This window comes from Bemisia tabaci, chromosome 9 (assembly GCF_918797505.1).
Source record: "Bemisia tabaci chromosome 9, PGI_BMITA_v3".
Classification (NCBI taxonomy): domain Eukaryota; kingdom Metazoa; phylum Arthropoda; class Insecta; order Hemiptera; family Aleyrodidae; genus Bemisia; species Bemisia tabaci.
This window is the reverse complement of record NC_092801.1, coordinates 8,684,852-8,710,203: the sequence shown is the minus strand read 5'-3', so window position 1 is coordinate 8,710,203 and position 25,352 is coordinate 8,684,852. Positions and strand designations below refer to the sequence as shown.

Genomic DNA, 25,352 nt, shown 5'->3' with positions numbered 1-25,352 from the left:
GTTTTTTTCATTAGTTTTCGTTGCGCGAATCGTGCTGTACGTGAAATTCTGGTCAAGAGACATGTATCAGAATGCTTAAATTCGCACCTTGTCTAGTGGTCCATTGTTCCATTCTTCAAACCTCGAGAACCATTCATGCATCCACTTCACAGTGACGAAGCGCGAAAGATCGATTATCGATATCGATATCTCCCAATTTGAGGTTACGGTAAAAGATCGATTACTAAGGTGTTCGTTACGAACACCCTGCACATCGATCCATTTCCATGGATTCAAACGGCAGATCAATCGATATCTCGCAAAGCACGCCACGCCACTGCTACTCCATCCATAGCGGTCAACTAGATCGGTGCAGATAATTCTCCTCCGAACGGCCGAGCAGATACCATCGAATTGCATGCGGAGTCACCAGAGTGGGGACCGACCGTGTCCGGTATTTCGGGGGTCGCCTGGAGAGATGCAACCCGCAACACTGAGCCGTAAATCAGCTGGAAACTGATAAAGGGATGGCAGGGACCACGCGCAGTGTCGCTATCCGCTTTAATGGTCCAGCTTTGTGTTGTGCGCCGAAAATTTATGTGGGAGCGAGCTCCGCGGAGGACCCCAGTGCCGCACAGTAGTGCCGTGATAGCGAAGAGAGCAGTAAGTGTCGAATTTTGGATATCAAGTTTCCTTCGAAATTCGTCTGGACCATTTTAGATGAAATCGCTGAAATTGCTAAAACAGGAAAATTGGATTGCATTTTGCAAAAAGGAACCAGAAGCATCGCCATGTTGCTAAGATTGTGCGATTTCACCCTTAGCAATAAAATTACTGTAATCATGCAAAAATATGAAATTTACATGGTAATTTTTGTATAAATTTACAGTTTTCAGTGTGTGAAATAGAACATGTTTATAGATGACCAGGTTTTTCCTCGAAGACAAGAGAAGTTGCACGATCTTGGCAACATTGCAATGCTCTTGGTTCCTTTTTGCAAAATGCAGTCCAATTCATCTTAATGGACCACTGGACAAGGTACGAATTAAAGGATTCTGATACGTGACTCCTAACCAAAATTTCACGCAAAACACGATTCGCGCAACGAAAATGACTGAGACCAACTCCTAAGGAAGATATAACAAAGAATCGGATTTCGGTCGTTTCGATAAAAATTGCAGTGTATCTGCAATGAAATAGAACTGAGACGTATCGTGCCATCGTGCCTTCAATTTTGCGCATATGCAACACGGACATCCATCAAGTACGAATAGTTGTATCTCTGCGCCGTCATCAAAGCGCCTCTTTTCTCTTGCTCTATTTCCATATTGTGTTTGTTTCCAATGGACCACCAGACAAGGTACGAATGTAAGCAATCTGATACTAGTTTCTCAACCAGAATTTCACGTAGAACACGATTCGCGCAACGAAAATTACTGAAACCAACTCCTAACGAAGATATTAACGTTTTTATTTCACATCGGTTACGAGGAATTTCGAACTGCCCGCTCACAAGAAACTCAAAACTCTACGTGAGTCAAATCGCGCACTACAACGGTTTCAGCAAGCTTCTCAATCGAGCAATGTTCATTTCCCATCATGTGTTGTTCAAACTTCAAGCAATTTGCTATAGCTGAGCCAAAGTGTCAAGATTGAGGTCGCCAGATTTTTTTATCGCAGAGACTGTTATGATAACGTTTAGCGCGCGATGTGAATCACGTAGAGTATTGAGTTTTCATGAGCGGGTAGTTCGAGTTCAAGCATCAGGAATTATTGAATATCTTCGTAAGGAATTGATTTCGGTAATTTTCGTTGTGCGCATCGTGTTCTACGTGAAATTTTGGTTAAGAAGCTTGTATCAGAATGCTGAAATTCGTACTTTGTCTAGTGGTCCATTGTATCAAAACGAGACAAATGAGAAAGCCGTAAGTTCGCAAACAATGACGTAGTTTCAGGCAAGACAGCAGTAAGTGACAATATACCTCCTGAGATTCAATGAAATCAGTGCTCTGAAGTAAGAGCCGCCCTTCTCTGCCAATTTCTAACCTAAAAATGCGTTTGTTGTGCGTCCAAAACGCAACCACGAAAGCATGCAGAAGATGGCACTTACGGCTGTCTTGCCTGACAATAACCTAGCATGAAAATGAAAAATACCCTTTTTATGTAATAGAAATAAAATCAGTCGACTTTTAATCATCAAAATTATTTCTAGGAGTCTTTCGGCTTATTAGTGGCAAGTTGACAAAGAACGGAGGCTTCTTTCAATACAATTTTCGGTCAGAAGCTTCTGAGCCCGTTTTCTCAAAACTTCATTTTTGCACTTACTGCTCTCTTCGCTATCGCGGCATACGTGCAATGCGTGAAGTATCCATGCAGTCTTGCAGGCACTAATAGCGCGCACGTGAAGTATGCGCAATACGAGAGTATTCACGTAGTCTTGGAGGAGCTAACATTGCCGTATTTGTAATCAATATGAAATCGGTCGGTTTTTAAACATCCAAACGATTTTCTAGGAGTCTTTCGGCTTATTAGTGGCAATTTGGCAAAGAACGGAGGCTTCTCTCAATACAATTTTCGGTCAGAAGCTTCTGAGCCCGTTTTCTCAAAACTTGTTTTTTGCACTTACTGCTCTCTTCGCTATCGCGGCAGCGCAATGGCGTACGTGCAATGCGTGAAGTATCCATGCAGTCTTGCAGGCACTAATAGCGCGCACCGTGAAGTATGCGCAATACGAGAAGTATTCACGTAGTCTTGGAGGAGCTAACATTGCCGTATTTGTAATCAATAAGAAATCGGTCGATTTTGAAACATCCAAACGATTTTCTAGGAGTCTTTCGGCTTATTAGTGGCAATTTGGCAAAGAACGGAGGCTTCTCTCAATACAATTTTCGGTCAGAAGCTTCTGAGCCGTTTTCTCAAAACTTGTTTTTTGCACTTACTGCTCTCTTCGCTATCGCGCAGCGCAGTGGCGTACGTGCAATGCGTGAAGTATCCATGCAGTCTTGCAGGCACTAATAGCGCGCACCGTGAAGTATGCGCAATGCGAGAAGTATTCACGTAGTCTTGGAGGAGCTAACATTGCCGTATTCGTAATCAATATGAAATCGGTCAATTTTGAAACATCCAAACGATTTTCTAGGAGTCTTTCGGCTTATTAGTGGCAATTTAGCAAAGAACGGAGGCTTCTCTCAATACAATTTTCGGTCAGAAGCTTCTGAGCCCGTTTTCTCAAAACTTGTTTTTTGCACTTACTGCTCTCTTCGCTATCGCGGCAGCGCAGTGGCGTACGTGCAATGCGTGAAGTATCCATGCAGTCTTGCAGGCACTAATAGCGCGCACCGTGAAGTATGCGCAATGCGAGAAGTATTCACGTAGTCTTGGAGGATCTAACATTGCCGTATTCGTAATCAATATGAAATCGGTCGATTTTTAAACATCCAAACGATTTTCTAGGAGTCTTTCGCATGATTATTGGCAATTTGACAAAGAACGGAGGCTTATTTCAATACAATTTTCGGTCAGAAGCTTCTGAGCCCGTTTTCTCAAAACTTGTTTTTTGCACTTACTGCTCTCTTCGCTATCACGACAGCGTAGGTTGAGTATATCAGAGAGGTCGGTCTTAGGATTTTTAATTATAACTGCAAAGTTTGATGTTTATTTCGTCACATTTTAAATTTTGAGAAGTGCCGCTAGCAGAAAATTTCCCAAGGAAACCAGTGAAACCACTTTTTTTTATTTTTTATTTTTCAGAATATGATACAACCACCTTTTACGAAGTGTTAATTATCTTCTTTTTACAAATATAACAACTTTAAAATTCAATAACGTCTAATTTTCATTTCTAGCTTTAACTTGTATAACCCATTCACGCACAACACTCAGACTACATGCAAACGTCTTAAAACTATGTGAGTGAGATAAGAAAAATCAATTGAGAGGCACTAAAAATAAAGAGACATGATAAAAATACTAGGAACATTGTGCAGGGTCTTACTTGTCTTTACCAGGGCTAATTGTAAGTTATTAGCCTAGAATTCAGCCGAAGAAGAAGTGTCCGAGAGATAATGGGCGTTGAGGGACGATTGTGCACGATATCATGACCAAGCAATTGGTATGGTATGGGCATGTGCAGAGAATGGCTGATACCAGGTTGCCGAAGAAGGTGTTGGAGTGGGTTCCCCCAGGTAGGCGACGGAGAGGACGTCCAGCCAAACGGTGGGTAGAGGGCATCCACGAAGAGATGGAGAGATGCCAACTTCCGGAGGATCTCTACCATAACAGATTCCTGTGGAGAATAGACTCTATTAGTGCCACGTCACAGTCGGTATCGATTGTATCGAACTGGATCCAAACAATCAAACATAACCTTACTATTCAATATGAAACTAAAGAATTTCAGAGATAATTCGCCCAGTTTGAGAAAAAAGTTGTGTTAGAGACAGCTCTTTTAATCGCGGAACGTTCCCGCATTGTTAAGTTGACGGGATAAAGCAGTTTCAGAAAGGTGAAAATACCCACGAGGGCCACCATGATTTAGGCCACTCCTATGCCACTCCAGTTTCTTGGCTTTTGACAGTGAAATTCTGGGAGGGAGGTGTCAAGATGAGGTTATGTTTGATTGTTTGGATCCAGTTCGATACAATCGATACCGACTGTGACGTGGCACTAATAGCGTCTATAGGCGTCGCAGAGCGCCCTAGCGCGCCGTAAAAGCGGCTCATACATACATACATTCAGCCGAAACCACTTTTAAAACCTCAAAGTTTTGTATAAACGGAGTCGTAAGCTTTTAAATTTTCCAAATTTTGTCCGAACTCTATCGCTGACTCGATCCACGGTGTGCCGCTCACCGGTCACCAGCAACGAAAACACCCGTCGGCCAGCGCGTCCCGTCCTATTGCCCGCGCCAAATTAACTCGCTGTGAGTTGCCAATCTGTGCAAATCAATGGGTCACCATATAAACCATGAACGAATTTTGACTTGCAAATACATTTTTCCGAAGGTGGATATACACGGTGCGCACTTGAAAAACGCGGAAAAGTAACTCAGAAACCGAGAAACACGCAGTTCAAAAGCGCAACTTTTCTGCAAATTTAAAACGCCCCGGATTCGCGCCGAACCGAATGATGTCATCCGCCACCAATCAGAAGCGAGCCCGGGTTTCCATCACCTCCGTCAAATGTCACTCTACTCCTTGTATATGAAAACAACAGAGAAGCCGAGAGTATACCTTCAGAATCAAATAATTTGATCGCATTCATGTTATCTATGTAGTTAACAAGCAATTATTCTACATTGAAATGAGTTATATTTTAACAAGTTTTAGTGGAAAATGAGAGGAGACATTGGCGGATCCAGCAATTTGGCAACACCGAATTTCCTCCATTTAAACCTATGAAAATGTATCGATTCTTGGGAGCCAGGTGCTCCGATAAGAATCGATTATTTAGGATAGGTTTTAAATTGAGGAAATTCGGTGTTGCCATATTGCTGGATCCGCCTCTGAAAGGAGATAGCGATTTCACTGCCGTGGTACATCTTCTCCATCATTTCCCCGCCATTCCGGCGTGTTTGATATTCCTTCGAGTCTATGAAATTTTCAAAAGCGGGCTTGTGCGGGATTTTGGCTCCAAAAATACGCAAATGCATCACTACGTAATATACTCACCTGATACTCTTAAACCCAAGTATAAAATACAAATTTTATTGATCCATTATAATAGGAGGTGTGCTCCCTGGCCGCGTAACAGCACAACCTTTTCCTCTTCTCAGGGAAACTTTAAGGAGTCTCTGGCGCCAGGAATGAGAACCAGAACCAAAGAGCTGGTAAGAGCGGTACCAAAGTAGATAAAAAACCAAGTGTTGTGTTGTTGCACAGAGTGTGTATCGCACGACATCCTAGAAAAAATGAGTGGTGAATGGCCGGGAGATAGTGACAACAAGAGATGCAGACTTTCCAATAGTAATTTGGCATTGATGTTTAATGCCGATTTTGCGGATTCCATATTTCCTCGTGGGCAGCATACCCACCAATAAAATTACTTTCTCTTGGTGTTGAACGGCTTGCTGAGCGTAGGATACTCGGCAAATTAAACTAACTACTGTGTGTTCGTTCGTTAAATTCATTGTTCATACAAACGTCACTCAACAGCACCGTAGGAAGTAATTTCAAAAGTAAATAGTTAGGTCCCTAAAATAGAGACTTCCGGGGTGGTGACGCGTCGCCAAAGGGTAGCGAAAGTCCATTTTGTCTCCAAGAGCAATATTGTTTCAAGAGAATGATACAAATGATACTGTAAAGCGAGGTATGCTGCGAGCGAATAGGAAGTGCTGCGTGTTAACGATACCGTTATTCATTACCTACGCGTTTTACTCTAATGTTGAAGAGTGCAATTTGAACTGCAGTGGCGTGGCGTGCTTTGCGATGTGTCGATTAATCTGTCATTTAAACCCATGGAAAATAATCGATAAACGGGGTGTTCGCAGCGGACATCTTAATAATCGATTCTTTACCGCAGGCTTAAATGGCATATTAATCGATGCATCGCAATTCACGCCACGCCACTGGTGAACTGAGTAGTTTCTTTTTAACAAAACTTGAAGTGGTTTAAATGAGGCAAAATGCCTGGAAACTCCGTATACTGCCGTGCTAAGGAGAAACGCCGTATGAACCTCCTGGCGTTGCCAAATTTCAATTAGTAAATCAAGAATTTTTGGGAAAATTTGTAAATATTTTTCCTCCAATTTTTCAGATAATTTGAATTAATTAGTTTAGCCATTAGTAGTGCCACTTTATTTGGGGACTCTAAAATTGAAAATGCGGCAACACTGCTAATGTATTTTGCTCCCAATCTTTGCATGGAGAGTTTGTCTTGATGTAGAGGTGGACTCTCAGGATAGCGCGGGATATCCCCTCCATTTTGGCCTCGACTTGTGAGCTTTTTTTGAGCTTGGAGTTGATTTCAGAGAAAACCAGCGGCACCATCGTGTTTCTCGCGAACTTTTACATAAGAATCAACAGTCAAATCGCAAATTCCTCACACATGCAACATCTCCATTGTAGCTCGCAACGGTTCCATTTCGCGTACGCATACATGTTTGCATCTCTCTTTATCGAAGGCGCAGGCTCGTAACCATTCAAGCTGGATGCAATCAAGAAAGCTGGAGCGGCAACGCTGGAGACCCTATTCATCCACCGTAAAAGCACGTACTCGTGTCCTACCCGCAATCCTGACCTTTCCCAACTCCGGCTCCCGATCGCACAATCCCGGAATCCGGGACGCGGGACGCGGGACTCGCCGTGGCACGAATGCGCTTAGTCACACTCAATCCACTCCGCTGAATTAGAACAGGCCAAACAGAAACTCTAGCTACGGTAATAAGTCATCCACGAGGATTTCGCTCCGGGCTTGTCTCAGGTGCACTCACTTTTATGTATTATCCATGGATGCATGTGAAACTGCGGGAGTGTATCAGAACTATAACTAAACCATATTATATAACTCCCCGCTACATAAAAATGGTGAGTACAAATGAGAAGAAAATCAAAGTCATGTGAATAGAATTTAAATTCATAGGAATAAAATTTCAACTCATATGAATAGAATTTCAACTTATATGAATACAATTTAACTCATACGCGAATTTTCGCGATCGAATATCATTCATCAAAAGAATTGCTGAGTGATGCCGATGCTCGGTGATAGCAGGAGCCAATCAGAGTTCAGATTTTTTTTTTTAATGAAATTAAGAAAATAAGAAAACGCGGAACACTAAAACATAGCAAATTGCAAAAACACCAGACTTGAATTGACAAAACTTAAAAACAGAAAGAAATGACGAAACAAAAATTCTGGTGAAGGATGAAGTTTCTGGCATCGGTTGCATCAATTCAAAAATCGAATTCAAGTCCCGATGTGAATTCGAAATTTCAAATTGATGAATTTCAACGGTCTCTGGGGAGACCAACGAAAAAGTCGACTATCATTTTAAGAAAATGCACAATCGTCGAATATCATTCAACGGTGAATGATATTCGATCGCGAAAATTCGCTTCATATGAGCAGAATTTCTCCATCCAGTTTTCGCAAACTCATATGATTAGAGATTCCAACTCATATAACTGGAGAGGTTTCAACTCACACGAGTTCAGCGTCGAATCTACCGTGTCCGATATCCCAGAAACTATAGTCACCGCATCAAAAAAATTATAAGAACAAAATGTTTTTATTTTTTAAATTTACATGCTATGTCGGTGTCTCCTGGTCACAAACACACTTCTGAAAAATGAAAAAATTGAATTCATATGAGTTGAACTCCTCTATGAGTTTTCTACTCTTATGAGCAGAATATTCTAGTGATATGAGTAGGATTTCTACTCGTGTAAGCAGGAAGTTCTTGCAAGTAATTGCAAGGTCTCGGAAATGCATCGTCTTTTGCCGTAACCTACCCAACAGGCCCCCGCAAGTCACAACAAAATTACCCGGGAAACTGTCCCAAATCCTCCGCAAATATTGTTCAAAATCTTCTAGAAAAAGTCTCGATTCGCAAATCTTCCGAAAAAATTTTTGATTTACAAATCTTCCGGAAAAATTATTAAGTTGCAAATCTTCCGGAAAAATTCTCAATTTGCAAATCCTCTGGGAAACTTCTTAATTTGCAAATATTCCGATAGTTTATCCGCTGAGGGAGAAAATTTCGCGATTCCGGATAATGGAGATGTTGCATGTGTGAGGAATTTGCGATTTGACTGTTGATTCCTTTGTTAAAGTTCGCGAGAAACACGATGGTGCCACTGGTTTTCTCTGAAATCAACTTCCATGCTCAAAAAAGCTCTCAAGTTGAGGCCAAAATGGAGGGGATGTCCCACGCTACCCTGAAAGTCCACGTCTACATCAAGACAATCTCTCAATGCAAAGGATAGGTAGCAAATACATTGACAAGGCTGCCACTTTAATTAAGGACTCCAAAACTGAAAATACGGCAACCTTGCTAATGTATTTACTTCCTATCTTTGCATGGAGAGTTTGTCTCAATGTAGAAGTGGACTCTCAGGATAGCGTGGGATATCTTCTCCATTTTGGCCTCAACTTGAGAGCTTTTCTTGAGCTTGGAGTTGATTTTAAAAAGCAGTTTTTGAAAAAAATTGAGAAATTAATGATTTTGAGCGAAACTAGTCTTAATGTATATTCTGGGAAAAATTTGCTCCCGAATTCCAATTCGTAACCATTAAAAAGTCAGCTTGAACTTACTTTCCACCAAAAAAATAATGTATTAAAGTACACTTTTAAAAATCAAGGAGTGAAATTCGGTGCCGGAGTCTATGTCACCAAATAATTTCGAGTTAAATAAATGCGGAATGAAATTACCACCATAAAAGCGCATGACACTCCACAAAAGGTTGGGGAAACCTCAAAACACGGCAACCCTGCTAGTGTATTTGCTCCCTATCTTTGCATGGAGAGTTTGTCTCAATGTAAAGGTGGACTCTCAGGATAGCGTGGGATATCTTCTCCATTTTGGCCTCAACTTGAGAGCTTTTCTTGAGCTTGGAGTTGATTTCAGAGAAAACCAGTGGCACCATCGTGTTTCTCGCGAACTTTTACATAAGAATCAATGGTCAAATCGCAAATTCCTCACACATGCAACATCTCCATTTCCCGATTCTGGATAATTATCCCGAGAACAGGAGGCCCGTCGGATACCCAAGACCCGCTTATCAAATCGCTCGTTATCACAACCAAGTCGCAAGAGAACGTTTTCCCGCCATTTTGCGCGCGAGTGCTCGAACGGATGAATTTCGCAGGTGACGCTCATCCCTGACGGATCCCGGAGGACCGTCACTTAAACCATTCCTGCCTATTGCCAAATTTTGCTCCAAATCGAAAACCTAGGCCTCTCTCGCGAATTTTCGAGGGGATCTGGCAACGCGGAACGTATTCAAAGCGGGCAAGGGCCTGTTGGGACCCCCGGCTGTCGCTGCTTTTGACTTGTCCTGTTCTTTCGCTCGAGTTACTTCGCCGCCGTAATGATGTCACTCTTTTGATGGCTCGTGAATAATTTAAAGCCGCGTTGCTTTGTAGATTAAAAAAGGATCTGGCTCGGAGGACTAGGAGGTTCAGCTGCGTTGCTCGCGGAATTGCATTTTGATGGCTCAAGCTAATAGATCAGCAAAAAATATAGAATTCGTTAGAACTCCTAGTTCGTGCGTTTAATATAAACCCTTTACGCGCTTCGAAAATGGTCCTGTCGCAAACTTCAGCTAGATCGAAAAGAATAGTTGTCTCATAATGCTGCAGTAAAGAAATGCGCTGTCATAACTTGGATCACGGCGCGAGGATGCGACTATTCGTGCTCGATGGATGTCCGCGTTGCGTGCAAAAAATTGAAGGCGCGCCGGTTTGCCTTATTCCGGAGCAATAACACATAATGCTCTAATGAAGAAGAGCGCTGTCCAATCTTACATCACGGCGCGAGGATGCGACTATTCGTGCTCGATGGATGTCCGCGTTGCGTGCAAAAAATTGAAGGAGCGCTGGCTTGCTCAATTCCGGAGCAACAACACATAACACATAATGCCGTTGTGAAAAAGTGCGATGTCGTATCATCACGGCGCGAGGATGCGACTATTCATGCTCGATGGATGTCCGCGTTGCGTGCAAAAATTTGAAGGCGCGCCGTGCGGTTTGCTTAATCTCGAAGCAACAACAAATAATCTCTCTCGCCCCATAAATTTTCACTTCTTGACACAATTCGTTCTACCGTTCTACTGGTTTAAGGTTATTCATGGGAGAATTTCCCTTGAAGAGTCCTCTCTATTCAAATTCGTGAGTCGATTACAAAGTTTTGCGAGAGCAAAATTAAGAGTTGTTTCGTATAGAAAATGACTCAAAAATCACAATGAACGCATCGGGAAAGTTTGAAATAATCTCTTAACTTCACAATCTGCGTAAGAAATCAGCAGAATTACACTTTTTTCTTCAAAAACAATCCAGGCACAGGTGAACATTCCGTTGGAGGAGTCATTCAATCCAAACCTTGCACACTAGGTCGTACCGCGTGCCACCATCTTTGGCGGATCCAGCAAATTGGCAGCATTGTTTTTTTCCCATTTAAACCTATGGAAATTTATCGATTTTTGGAGGGACCAGGTGCTCCGACAAGAATCGATTATTTAGCATAGGTTTAAATGGAGGAAATCCGGGGTTGCCAAATTGCTGGATCCGCCTCTGGCCGCCATAATGCGATCAGCAGCGTTTAATCGCGGGGCAAAAAGTTGGATAAGAGGATCTCTCTTATACCCACAGTTGGATTACATTTTGCAAAAAGAAACCAAGAGCATTCCAATGTTGCTAGGATCCTGCAACTTACATGCTTTGCAACACAAGTACTGATATCATGCAAAAAATTAAATTTACAAAGGTAATTTTCGTCACGAATTTACAGTTTATTGAGAGTAAAGATGAATCTTCTTCAGACCATCAGTTTATATTTGCAAGGTAAACAAAGTTGCAAAAGCTTAGCTGCATCGGAATGCTATTGGTTCCTTTTTGCAAAATGCAATCCAATTATCGGGCGCCTAGAGTTGGCGGAAAACGCGGTGAAGGCGGCACGGGAAAATTGATCTCCTGAGCTTTCTGTTTCTTCAAATTTCATAAACTACAGCTCACATTAAAGCTGAATGTATCACTCGTTCGACGGTTTAATTGGATTTTGCCTTGCATCAATAGTTGCTCGCCCTTTTCAGCCCTAAAAGCTCCATGACTCAACCTCAAAATAACCGACATGTTCGTACTCCTCCTACATAGGAACTCTAGTTGTGTCACTTTTGTCGAGAGTATGGACAACTGGAAAATTTGGAGGTTAGGTTCGATCAGGTCATGTAGCTCTTGGGGCCCAAAGGGCAGCCAACTTATGAACCCGAGTTATCCAGTGGTACTAATTTTCTCATTTCAACCATTTACACTGGTTAAAAATTATAAAAGCACGTATAAAACTTTAATTTGCATTAATTTTCTCAGCTTCAATGTCTTGATCCTTTAAACGCTTGTTTAGAATGCGCTGTCGGTCCTACTGATTATTATTTCAAATGCACAGGTTGGCAGCGGAACTTTTCTAGTGATTTTCGTTTTTCACGTTGTCGCCCTTTTGGGCCCTAAGACCTACATAAATCGAGTTGTCCATACACTGGAAAAAAAACACATTGTATCTAGAGTCCAGACTCTTGAAAACATTGACAAGAAAAAATACTCTTGATTCAATCGGATTCTTGCTTGAATCAAAACGAAATTCGCTTAAATTAAGAGGCTTGGTTCTTGATTTAAGCTTGATTCTGATTGAATCAAGAGTACTTTTTCTTTTCGATGTTTTTAAGAGTCTGGACTCTAGATCCAATGTGTTTTTTTTTCCAGTGTTCGTGAGTCGGTTGCAAAGTTTTGCGAGAGCAAAATTAAGATTTGTTTCGTATAGAAAATGACTCAAAAATCACAATAAGCGTATCGGGCAAGTTTGAATTACACTCTTAACTTCACAATCTGCGTAAGAAATCAGCAGAATAACGCCTTTTGCTTCAAAAACAATCCCACGGCACAGGGCTTTAAGCTTAAATCTGATTGAATGAAGAGTATTTTTTCTTGTCGATGTTTTTAAGAGTCTGGACTCTAGATCCAATGTGTTTTTATTTCCAGTGAAAGGTACTCTAGTCCAATCGACAGAAACAAAATCCGAACAATCGACCGCAAGTTGGCAGCCGTGGATTTTGCGGGGGGCAGGCCACCCCCGGCTGCACCGGTCAGCGGTGTGTTTTGGCCGGCGGTGGCGCGGGACCGATGAGATTGAGCGATAAATTGCGGAACTTTCCTTGTCGTTGATGAACTTATCAAGCCGGGCGGGGGAGCGGGGGAGGTTGTTAATCGGCTCCGGCGGTGTGTGCAGAACGGCGATCGACTGACTCTCCCGGGCTGCGGACCCGTAAATTTCCCGCCTCCGCCGATGCCACCCCACCGCAGCGCCAGAATCGATAGCTTCGTTTCTGCAGCGCGAAAACGTTGAAGTGTACCGCTGGTCAAAGTACAGAGACGTGGATCTTGATTTCGGTGTTGGGAAATGTTTTACAGGGCCGTCCATGAATCACGTCACCCATTTTTCCCCCAATTTTTCGACTCCCCCCTCTCCCCACACCGTATCCAACTGATTTCCTTTGCTAGACCCTCTCTAAAAATTACGTCAATCGTAGCGTACTACACGGAGAAAAAAACTTCGTGCGTGGGACCCGAATTTTAGGTCATATGGATCTCTGAAGTTTTCGGATTAAGCATCTGAACACTTTAGGCCCAGCTGCTGAGGTTTGGATCACACATCTGAAACTTCAGTTCTCACATCTGAAGTACTTCGGTTTTCACATCCGAAAAACTTCGGTTCTCACATCCAAAAAACTTCGGTTCTCACATCTGAAGTACTTCAGATGTGCGAACTGTAGTTTCAGATGTGTGATCCGAACCTCGACAGCTACACCTAAAGTGTTCAGATGCTCAATCCAAAAATTTCAGAAATCCATATGACCTAAACTGCGGGTCCCACGCACGAGGTTTTTTCTCCGTGTATACTTCCCTGTTTTTGGGGGAAAACGCAAAAATCGATAAAAATCCGTAGGTATAGTCCGCAGCGCTAAGAACATGACCATTTCTTTTATTGAGATTTTCTTTTTATAGAATATATTTTGAGGTCCCCCCCTCCCTCCCTCTTTGGGGGAAACGCAGAAAATCGATAAATATTAGTGGATATGGTCATATTTCAAGCAAGCATCGTCAGCCTCTCGGCTTTCAGGAAAGCTTACATCATCCTTGGCTTGACACCCCCCCCCCTCTCGCTCCGGCACCCACTGCCAGACCCCCCTGGTTTATTCAGGAAAGTAAAATGTGACCAAAGATTTGCAACGTAGCAACACCTACATACGTGATATAGTCCTTTGACAATTGATACCGAACCCAATAAAGAGCAAACAAATGAATTTATTTGTCCGCCACGGATGCGAATTCGTCAGGTTGATCAGTTTGCCGCGGACGAATGGATTTTCTCAACGAAAGGTTTACAAAACGTGTATACATCTGAAAGCCTCCATTTGAGATTCGTAGCCGTAGTTATTTAGTTATTTTAAAAACTGACGGTCCATCTGTACTTTAAAAGGATTGCAATTTCACGCGCTAGCTAATGAGTAAAAAATGTCATTTTTGTCTCCTTGTTTGAAAAATTACTGAAAATTTGGAGGGGTCAGCTCGATTTTAAAACGGTGTAACTCGGTCAATGTTTGACCTAGAAAGCTCAGGGTGGTCTAGCCTTATCAGCTAAGTATACAAAACACGAACGCATACAAATCTACTTGAATGAAACATTGAAATAATGTTTCCAGTTTCATCGCGGAAAAAATAAGATTACAGTCAATGTTCACATGGTTTACCCGAATAAATCAGGCAACGTCGCAAATTGAAGTATGAATGTTTTTAACCTCACCGTTGGTGATGCGAACATGTGTAATAACACGTGCTGGCGCTTTCGCCAGGTAATTTCAATGGAAATCGTTATCCTCCGCCATGAAGTCGAAGCGATAGCGTTGAAGGCGCCGTGAGCAACTATTCCGCCACGGAAGTGTTGCACAGTATCAGGCGAGATTGAAGGCGCACGAACGTGTGTGACTCGACTGAGTCCTACTGATCGTACGATACGCGGCTCCTGTTCAGTGGCGTGGCGTGAATTGCGATTTATCGATTGTTCTGCCATTTAAACCTATGGTGAAGAATCGATCCTTAAAGTGTTCGCTGCGAACACCCTATTTATCGATCCTTTTCCACAGGTTTACATGGTATAACAATCGATACATCGCAAAGCACGCCACGCCACTGTGGAAACTTGGTACTAGGTGCCATTTTCCGACGAGCAACTTGAATTTCAACTCGAACTTTGAAAGTTCGAAAATCCAAGATGATGGATGTGACCTAAAATTATTTTTAACGTTATTACTTCCTCGAGATAGCATTTATTTCTTTTAACCGATGCTAACATTCTTGTCAGTGGCGAGGCGGTAATGATCAACCATCGACATTTCCTTTTTTGAAACTGTGTTTAAGAATCGATTATTAAGGTATGTTCACTGCGAACACCCTGTTTATCTATCCTTTCCCATAGGTTTAAAAAATAGGTCCATCTATACACAGCAAAGCACGCCACGCTACTAATTTCTATCTATAATTTGACGAGTGTTTTAGTAGATTTTTTTATCGTTTCCAATTCCTTTTCCAGCCAAATCGCTTACTTCCGTACTATCCGCGAATCTTGCTTATCCGCGAATCTTGCTTATCCGCGAATCTTGCTTATCCGCGGTGGCTCCGGTAGTCTAATCTCGATAACCGCGGATACAGAGATTCTATAAAGTTGGCAACAATCACTGAAAAAAAAAATTCTTGAGATATTATTTTTACTTAAAGCGTCATTTCTTGTCGACGAAATTTGGTTTTTTGAGTCAACTTAAAGTCAGCGTATTTTATTTAAAGAAATGGTGTTTAGCTATGTCCTTTTTTTTTAACTTAATCTTAACGATAACATACCAACGGTTTTGAACTTGAAAAAACGACATTGAGTTGAATTCGCACGGATTTAACTAAAAAAAAAAACCAATTTTGTCGACAAGAAACCACGTTTTAAGTCAAAATAATGTCCGAAGAAAATTGCTCTCAACGCAGTTTTTGTTCTATCTAAATGTCTGAAAAGCAAGCGATTCTTGGTGAGGCATCTTGCCTCACTGGAGCCCGATATTTCCGATGTATGTAAATGGAGGAAAAACTGGGTTGCTAACTTGCCAAATCGCCACTCACTGAAAAAAAAATCTCTGTGTATTTACTAAGAAAAGGGTAGAATTACCAAGAATTCAGGGTTCTATTCGATCCCAGTTTTTTCGTGGTAAAATTACCATTTATGGAATTGGTAATTTTACCGAGAAATCTCGGTAAAATTATCGAACTTTCTCGGTAATTTTACTGGACATTGGTAAAAACGCCAATATTTTTTATCGACTGTGGTAGAATGGGCCTGTTGCATGCAAGGGATACAGCCGTGCGAATAGACTTTTAAGAGGTTAAATGACATGAAAATTACGATGGTCACATTAAAAAGTCTGAAATACACTCCTTACTGCGCAATTTGCCGTTGTTAGGAGCGCGCTTTTTCAAATTTCCCGCGTCGGAGGGCAGTTTTCTTACGGAAACAATTAACGGCAACTCGCGGCTATTTCCGGTCAACTAAAACTGACAACATAACCTAAAAATCGGAGCTCGTGATATCGTGAAATGAAATGTAGTAGGATTGCGTTGGATATTTAAAAGTTGATCGATTTGGTGACCGTAAAAAGCGTATATGGACCACAATAAGAGATCACGTTGGGTTTGTGAACAAACTGAAGAAAAAAATAACAACAGCAACAATAATTCGGCATCTTCCGGAAATCACCGAGCCGCCGTTTGCTCGTTTCCGGTGATTAGAAAACTGCCCCCAGACGCGGGAAATTTGAAAAAGCGCGTTCCTAACAACGCAAATTGCGCAATAAGGAGTGTATTTCAGACTTTTTTAATGTGACCATCGTAATTTTCGTGTCATTTAACATCTATAAAGTCTATTCGCGCGGCTGTATCTCTTGCATGCAACAGGCCCATTACCGAGATAAAATGCCAAAGTTACCGGGAATTGATTACTAATAAAAGTGGTATTCTTACCTGTAAAAAACAGTAAAAATTCCGGTTTTTAGGTAAGCTTACCAGTCTGTCTTGGTAAAATTACCAATAATCGGTAAAAAAAAGTGAGATGGTAAAGGTACCAACGGACCTTGGTAAAAACGCCGAGAATTTTTGTTCAGTGTGTATTGCTGCACCGCACAATCTGAGTTTCCAGATCAATGCATATTCTTGCTTGACTCGTCTCACATTACACCCTGATCCCGACAGAATAATGAACCCCGAACACGTATGCGAACTTTTACAGCACATGGTTGGAAACCCATCTGAAAGTCCTCGTTTCCAAGCTCTCAGGAAAGTTGCGGGCGGGGCGGTGCAATAACAGGCCAGTTGTTACCGCGCCGAAGAACACTATCTAAAACAGCATACCTACATAGGTTTTCCGTTCTGGTTTAGGTGGTTTTACCGGACATGCGAAGTGGGAGATGGCAGCGCGTCAAAAGCGTCGAGAAATTTAATAAAAGCGCCTCGACGACTTGGCCGGCCAACTGGCGCGCCGGCCGAAATTTTGAAAAATTATCGCCAGCTGCCCCACCGCGTTTTTTGTCGGGTGAGATTATTGCACCCGATTATCCTCGTTAAAGGCGCCTGGATCGAACTCCTCAGAAAGGAGCCAAACTTTACCGGTTGCCATTTTCTACTGATTTTAATCTTTTCACGCCACGCCTCTGAACAGGAGCCGCGTATCGCACGATAAGTAGGACTCAACCCATTGGTAAACGATCCCAGTCGAGTCACACACGTTAGTGCGCCTTCAATCTCGTCTGATACTGTGCAACACTTCCGTGGCGGAATAGTTGCTCACAGCGCCTTCAACGCTATCGCTTCGACTTCATGGCGGAGGATAACGATTTCCATTGAAATTATCTAGCGAGTGCTCACTGCACGTGTTACACATGTTCGCATCACCAACGGTGAGGTTAAAAACATTCATACTTCAATTTGCGACGTTGCCTGTCTTATTCGGATAAACCAATGTGAACATTGACTGTAATCTGCCGTTATTTTCCCGCGATGAAACTAGAAACATTATTTTAATGTTTCATTCAAGTAGGTTTGTATGATTAAAGTCGTCCGTTGAAATAAGCAAACTATCACGGATCGAATAAAATCTCCTAACAGTCACAAAACTTTGATGAAGAAATGCATTACTGAATCACCAAAGTCTAAAATGAAGGAGAGGGGTGAATTTTACTAATCTTCATTTCCTATGAAAAAAGTAACTCAGAATTTCATGAGACTCGAGTCTCATTTGGACCGCGTCAAGCAGAAAGGAACCAAGCCACATCAGCTATTGCCAATAATCGGGTACTTTAATTGTATACATGTAAAAGGCTGTGCGGATTTTTGTGCAAATTTCCATCAATTTTCCACATAGTACGAAACATATTCCTTGACATTCTCAAAATAATCCGAAAAAACGTTCTCTTGTGAAAAATTAAATTGCTAGGTTAAATGTTGAAATAACAGTTGTGGCTTGGTTCCTCTCTGGTAAACGCGGTTCATGTGTGGTTACATAACCATTCTCTGCAGAGATAGACTAGCTTAAAATTTTCAGGAAAATGAGCCTGCGTGTTGATTATTGAAATCGGTAGACAAATTGATAGACAAAGAAGACTAGGAAATAACGGAGCGATCCTATTTGTGGATGCGGGTGGATGCAATCGACAAAGGAGGTAAGCAATAGATTAACTAACGGCAACCCACAAGATATCCTTTCATTAAACAGCAATCATTTTCCCTCTCAGGCTATAAAAGAATCACCTGTTTTAACCGATTAGATTGCTCTATTTTCCATCTGTCCTCTTTGTCTGTAGCTTTGTCTATCAATGTATCGCCCTTGAACATTCGGGCTCCATACGGTTTCAAAATTTTCCCCCTTGGTTCCCACAGCGAGCCCCTTTTCCCATGAAAGAATGTTCATGTTTTTTTGCCTGTTTTTTTTCTTGTAACCTGGAGGTATCTAATGCGCAACCTGCCGTACCCCACATTATCAAAATATAAATCCGGACATAAAAACTAGTAAGCGTAACCTCGGCGGCCGTTCATTCTTTGAGCGTCGCGTTGGCGCTGCATCCCGGCGTAATTGTAATACACGTTTGTTTTGTTTTGTGTTCCAGTGTTCCGGTTTCCACTGCTCCGGACCCCTGCACCGGAATAAAAAAACAACGGTGAGTTTGATTCCACCCTGTTCCTCTTCCCGTTCCGCCTCGGGTCTCATCGAAAAAAAAACTTACGCCGCACGGTGGATCGAGTCAATCAGAGAGGCACGTCGGACTCAGTAACGTGGCGTGCTTTGCGATATATCGATTGATCGGTCTTTATCTGTGTCAGAACGGCATGCAATATATCGCATCAATTGGCTCCGTTTTTTCTCGAATTTTGAGATCGCAATTCTGTTGTCAGAAGACTAAAGCACTCACTTACCAATTTTAACAAAGAAATTCAACGTAATAAAGGCGTGGTTTTTTTAGAGAGAAAACATCTCATTCGATGCTGATATCGAAACTGCATTCGAATGCGATATTTTCTCTCTAAAAAAAACCACGCCTTTATTATGTTGAATTCCTTTGTTAAAATTGGCAAGTGAGTGCTTTAGTCTCCTGATGACAGAATTGCGATCTCAAAATTGGAGAAAAATGACGAGTAGCTGAAAAAATGGAACCACTTGATGCGATATATCGCATGCCGTTCTGACACAAAATATGGCGTCCGTCGAATCACCTTAACATCAAATTCAGAGAAAATAAACTTAAATAAATTTAGAAACTTTAAAAGCTGACGATTCCGTTCATAAAAAAACTTGGAGGTTTTAAAAGTGGTTCCATCGGTTTCCTCGTAAAATTTCCTCGTATGATAGAAAATGTGACGAATCAAACATCAAAATTTACAGTTTTAGTAAAAAATTTCATGTCCAACCTCTCTAATTGACTCGGTCCACTGTGCGACGTCGAGGTAGGTGGTTCGGTTAGTTCACCTTCGAAAAGCTTGTACGGAGATCTACATTATTTCATGGAAGAGTGAGCTCAATTTCTGACAGTTTTTGTTAATTTTCGAAACTCATGCTCGATTTGCAATGCTGCATCGCATTGCCCAAGCTCTCGTCTTACTTGCAAATTAACGTGCATATTGATCACATGCAAATCAAAGGTCTCAGGTGGATGTATAATTTGAAAACATCTGCCCGTCTTACGAAGTGCATAAATATCGATGATAAAACAAGAGAAGCGCATATTTCAGTGGCGTGGCGTGCTTTGCAGTATATCGATTGTTATGCCATTTAAACCTATGGAAAAGGATCGATAAACAGGATGTTCGCAGCGAACACCTTAATAATCGATTCTTTACCATAGCTTCAAATGGGGAAATATCGATAATAGATCATTACCACGCCTCTGGCATATTTTGTTTCGCAAAGTTGCGAACTCCGATATAAGATTCTATTTGCATACCAATTAGAGTTTTTTAACGGGAATATTGAAGCAGTAGAATCGGTTGCCCGTGATTTTGAAGTCTCGCTGTCATTATTCAAACCGCCGGATTTAGGAATGATATGTAACTAAATTGCAAAAAAATGTTTTAAGTCCAATTTAAATTTAATTTTTTGTGTAAACAAAATCTTTGAGGAATTTTTTTGTATAAAAATCATTTGAATTATTTCTACGCTTACAGGAAATATTTACAACAACTCTCACAAATCGCCTTGTGAAAGCAGAAAATAAATGAAATGTGACCGTCTACCTCCAAAAATATTGTTTATAGTAAAGCGAAGCACATATTTAAAAATAACTAGTTTTTTCGAGTGGATATGAAAAAACGGAGCTTGAGTTTTTGGTCAAAAAAAACTCTCTTCATTATCTCAAAGAATAAGTAACAAATGACGTCACTCGTACTTTTTTGTGCCGATGAGAATTGAAAATAATTGCACTCTAGTTCAACAATTTCAACCCTGAACATGTTCACTGGAAAAAAAAACACAGTGGATCTAGAGTCCAGACTCTTGAAAACATTGACAAGAAAAAATACTCTTGATTCAATCGGATTTTTACTTGATTCAAAACGAAATCCGCTTAAATTATCGTTAGAGGCTTGGTTCTTGATTTGAGCTAGATTCTTATCGAATCAAGAGTACTTTTTCTTGTCGGTGTTATTAAGAGTCTGGACTCTAGATCTAATGTGTTTTTTTTTTTCTAGTGTTGGATTAAAACTTAAAATCCATTTTCCTCAAAACGGCATCTTTTCAATCGCAAACCTCACCAGTTTTATTTCACGTACTAGTCCACTAAAATTCTGTAGGCAGGTCGAAATCAAAAAGCTCTTTCCACCATTAAGCGCTTGAAACACACCCAACTTCGGATACCGACAAGCGTTTTACGCCTGCAACAAAAATAGCGAAATAAAAAATAATCGCTCTTTTGAAGAATTCGGTCAGATTAATTTTTCCGTGGACGGTCCAAACTTTATAATTGATTCCAGAAATGTGGCTATGAATCGTTCGAGCGTATTCCTCGGAAATATCACTTATCTCGACTTCTGGCAGTGCAATAACTCTCCTATTTTGGTTCGGGTTTGATTCCATTAAGTACTCACCCCTACTCATCGCTACAGTTTCATACACCCGTTCGTAATGTCTAAAAATAAATCAAACATTCCCAACTGGTATCGCAGTGTCTGGCTTTTGTGATTATTTATTCGACCATAGCTGTCGCATTGTGCGACTTTCACGGAAAAGCCAGAATTTGGACGTCTAAAATGCCTGTTACGTCTTCGAAGAGTCTCAAGGATGATAAAGTAAAGGAATTCTGAGTTACTTTTTTCACAGGAAATGACGATTGGTAAAATTTCCTCCTCTTCTTGATTTTAGACTTTGGTGATTCAGTAATGTATTTCTTCAGCAAAGTTTTGTGACTGTCAGGAGATTTTATTCGATCCGTGATAGTTTTCTTATTTCAACGGACGACTTTAATGCGACAGTGAAATGCTTTGAATATGCGTAGACTTACTTGCAAAAGACGTACATTACTGAATCACTGTATCTAAAATCAAGAAGAGAAGTAAATTCACCAATCTTTATTTCCCTTCTATTTTTCCACGATTTAAAAGTATTGGTGACACCTTATATATAACAAAAATTCTATCATCATTTATTTTCTGCAGTACTTTACCTATATATGTCGCAGGCAAATAGTAAAATCAAGTATTTTGTCAAACGCCAAGAAAAAAGTCAAATATTCTTCCGTGGAATGTGATTCTGATTTTTTTCCTGAATTTAGGAAAAATATGTAATTTCCCAGTAATTAAGGATTTTCTGTAAAAATTTGGATCGTGCAATAATATTTTAAACAATTTTTCGTTCCTGAATGAACATTCATCTTAAAGTTATCAGCATGTCATAAAAGACAGATTCTTTAACATTTTAACATTTAAATATATGAGAGGCATTCGAAGAGGAAGAAACAAGATTAAGAGTTCGTATATTTGATGAGTTATTTTTCTCAAAATATTGAAAACCCGTTAGCACTTCGCCAAAAATTTACAAATTTTCATAAACTGCCAACGTTTGACTATCTGTCTAGGTATTTGATAAAATGCCCGATTCGACTAATAGCCTGTGGCATATAGATGTATTTCTATCAAACGGAACTATGTGCATTATGACGTGAGCCCTGTTATGCGTGCATTCCTATGGGTCTCAGGGCTCATGTCTTAATGCACAAAGTTCCGTTTAATAGAAATACGTCCATATAGATCCTCTGGCGCGGATGCAGTAAAACTTTAATTGACCGAAGTGGCAACGCCGCCGTTTGGCAACTTTACAAACTTTTCCGCCCCCTCTCATACACGTTTGAAAAACTGCCACGAACATGGACGATCCCTCGCGATAAAGAATGGGGGGCGTATTTTTCCCCAGTAACGAACTTTCCCGAGCAATGCCCCCTCCAGTTCGGCCAGTTCCCGTCGTGATTTAATCTCTGCCTTTTCAAGGCTTCGTGCCGGGCGGCATCTGACAGCGAGACACTCCTCGAGCTCCTCGCGGAACCTTTACTGGAAAGGAACTATGTGCATTATGACGCGAGCCCTGTTAAGCGTATATTCTTATGGTCTCGGGGCTCATGTTTGATGCGCATCGTGCTGTTTGGCAGAAATACGTTCAACTTTCTTCGCGGTCATGCAGATACGCAAAAGTGCATGCAAGTGCGGATCTTAGGAAGTTCCGGAGTTTTCCTCTCTCCGAGTTCGCATGACTGCGGGAATGCGGTGGAAAGTTCAAAGTCACGATATGAAGCCATCCCCGTTTTCTTTTTTTCCTTTTCTTCTTTTCTTCTTTTTTTCATTTTTTTCTTTTTGAATTTATGCGCTCCACTAATCTCAAAATGTAACCTTTCCCCTCAACCCTTTTGTATTTTTACTGATATTTCCATGTAAATTTATTACTGTTACTGCCCTCTTTAGAGGTGTAAATGGCCTTAGATGCTAAAGCACCGCTTTAAAATAAAATTATTTTACTACTACTACTACTACTTTTCTTTTTTTCTTATTTTCTTTTTCTTCTTTTTTTTCTTTTTTTTTTTTTAGATAAGTGTGGATGAGCCAGAATTGAACCGCGTTACACAGAGAGGAACCAAGCCACATCAGATAAATTTCATTTTTTACATAAAAACGGTTGTGCGGATTTTCGTGCAAATTTCAGTGAATTTTCTGCATAGCCTGAAGCGAATTCCCTTGAAATTGTCCAAGAAATCCTCACAAACGTTCTCTTTTAAGACATTCAATTGCCCAGTCTTTGGTAATAGCTGATGGAGCTTGCGGTTCCTACCTGTAAACGCGGTCCAATTAGTGGTTCCTGAATACAAAACGGATTCAAATTACCCAACCTAATTTTCTACTCTTAGTGGAGCTCAGCGCGGCCACAATCATGTAACGCTATTCCACAAATAGAGACATTTTTCCTTGTGAGACTCCTCCATTCTCCACTTTTTAACATCAAGTTTGAATAGGGGAAGTCTCTTTGTCGTTTACTTACGTTTGAAGAACCGAGCCAGACAATGTCGGTTATTTCGGGCTATGCAAAGTTATAAAACCGTAGTTATTATCCATCGAATCACGTATTTACCGCGGAATAATTTATGCGACGGGGTGATATAAAATTCTCTTTCATGCGCAAAATGGACCGTATTAAAAGAAAGAACTTCCAGTACATCAGTATATCCATGGCCAAAGTGAGAAACCACGTATCTCCATTGCAGTGCATCAAAATTCCTGGCCCCATCTTATTTTTTCGTAGAGAAACAAGCCAACTTAATACCCCGAAATTTATAGAGAATATTCTGCCAACAGAGACGGGATGGAGATGTTGCATGTGTGAGGAATTTGCGATTTGACTTTTGATTCCTATGTAAAAGTTCGCGAGAAACACGATGGTGCCATTGGTTTTCTCTGAAATCAACTCCCAAGCTCAAAAAAAGCTCTCAAGTTGAGGCCAAAATAAATCCCACACTATCCTGAGAGTCCACCTCTACATCAAGACAAACTCTCCATGCAAAGATAGGGAGCAAATACATTAGCAGTTATGCCGTGTTTTCAGTAGTGGCAGCCCTTGTCAATGTATTTGCTTCCTATCTTTGCATGGAGAGTTTGTCTTGATGTAAAGGTGGACTCTCAGGGTAGGAAGGGATATCCCCTCCATTTTGGCCTCAACTTCAGAACTTTTTTTGAGCTTGGGAGTTGATTTCAGAGAAAACCAGTGGCACCATCGTGTTGTTCACGCGAACTTTTACACAAGGATCAACAGTCAAATCCCAAATTCCTCACACATGCAACATCTCCATCATCCGGAATCGGGAAATTTCTTCCCTCCCAGATAAACTACCGGAATATTTGGAAATTAAGAAGTTTTCCAGAAGATTTGCAAATCGAGATTTTTTTCCAAAAAATTTGCAAATTAATAATTTTTCCGGAAGATTTGTAAATCAATAATTTTTCCAGAAGATTTGCGAATCGAGGGCGTTTTCAAAACAGCCAAGTTCCGATACCCGGATTATCGTTTTGCATAGTTCCTATTATTATGTTTTATTTCCTACCATTTGTTTGTTTTCAATCCTCGTATAAAAACTACTCATTTGCTGAATACAATTGGCTGGAGCTGGAGCGTATTTTAGCTATGCATTCACGACTGCTAAAATGACAAAGGAAATCAAAAGGCCAGCGTGTATGAAGGCGGTTTCAATTTTGATCTTAAGTCACATTCCTAAGGCGCAATTATACAACTATTTGAACTCTCCGGGATGCGTGAGGTATCACGCCGCAATTGAAGGCGTTTTCAAAACAGCCAAGTTCCGATACCCGGATTATCGTTTTGCATAGTTCCTATTCTTTAGTTTTATTCCGTACCACTTGTTTATTTTCAATCCTCGTATAAAAACCACCCATTTGCTAAATTTTTGCCTATTTGCCCCCAAATACATTGGCAGGACTGCCGCTTTATTTGGGGCTTTAAAACTGAAAACACGGTATCGCTGCTGATGTATTTGCTCCCTATCTTTGCATGGAGAGTTTGTCTTGGTGTAGAGGTGTCCTCTCAGGATAGTGTGGGA

The 25,352-nt window shown here is 41.0% G+C and overlaps 1 protein-coding gene across 1 annotated transcript in view; it reads left to right on the top strand.

Moving 5' to 3' along the window:
• Nrx-1 (Neurexin 1) overlaps positions 1-20,484 on the top strand; it is a 99,090-nt gene extending 78,606 nt beyond the window's left edge. Inside the window, exons 2-3 of the mRNA XM_072304420.1 lie at positions 18,879-18,929; positions 20,431-20,484. Of these exons, the coding sequence (XP_072160521.1) occupies positions 18,879-18,929; positions 20,431-20,484 (105 nt within the window). The remainder of the gene's footprint in view (positions 1-18,878; positions 18,930-20,430) is intronic.
• Positions 20,485-25,352: the final 4,868 nt, after the last annotated feature.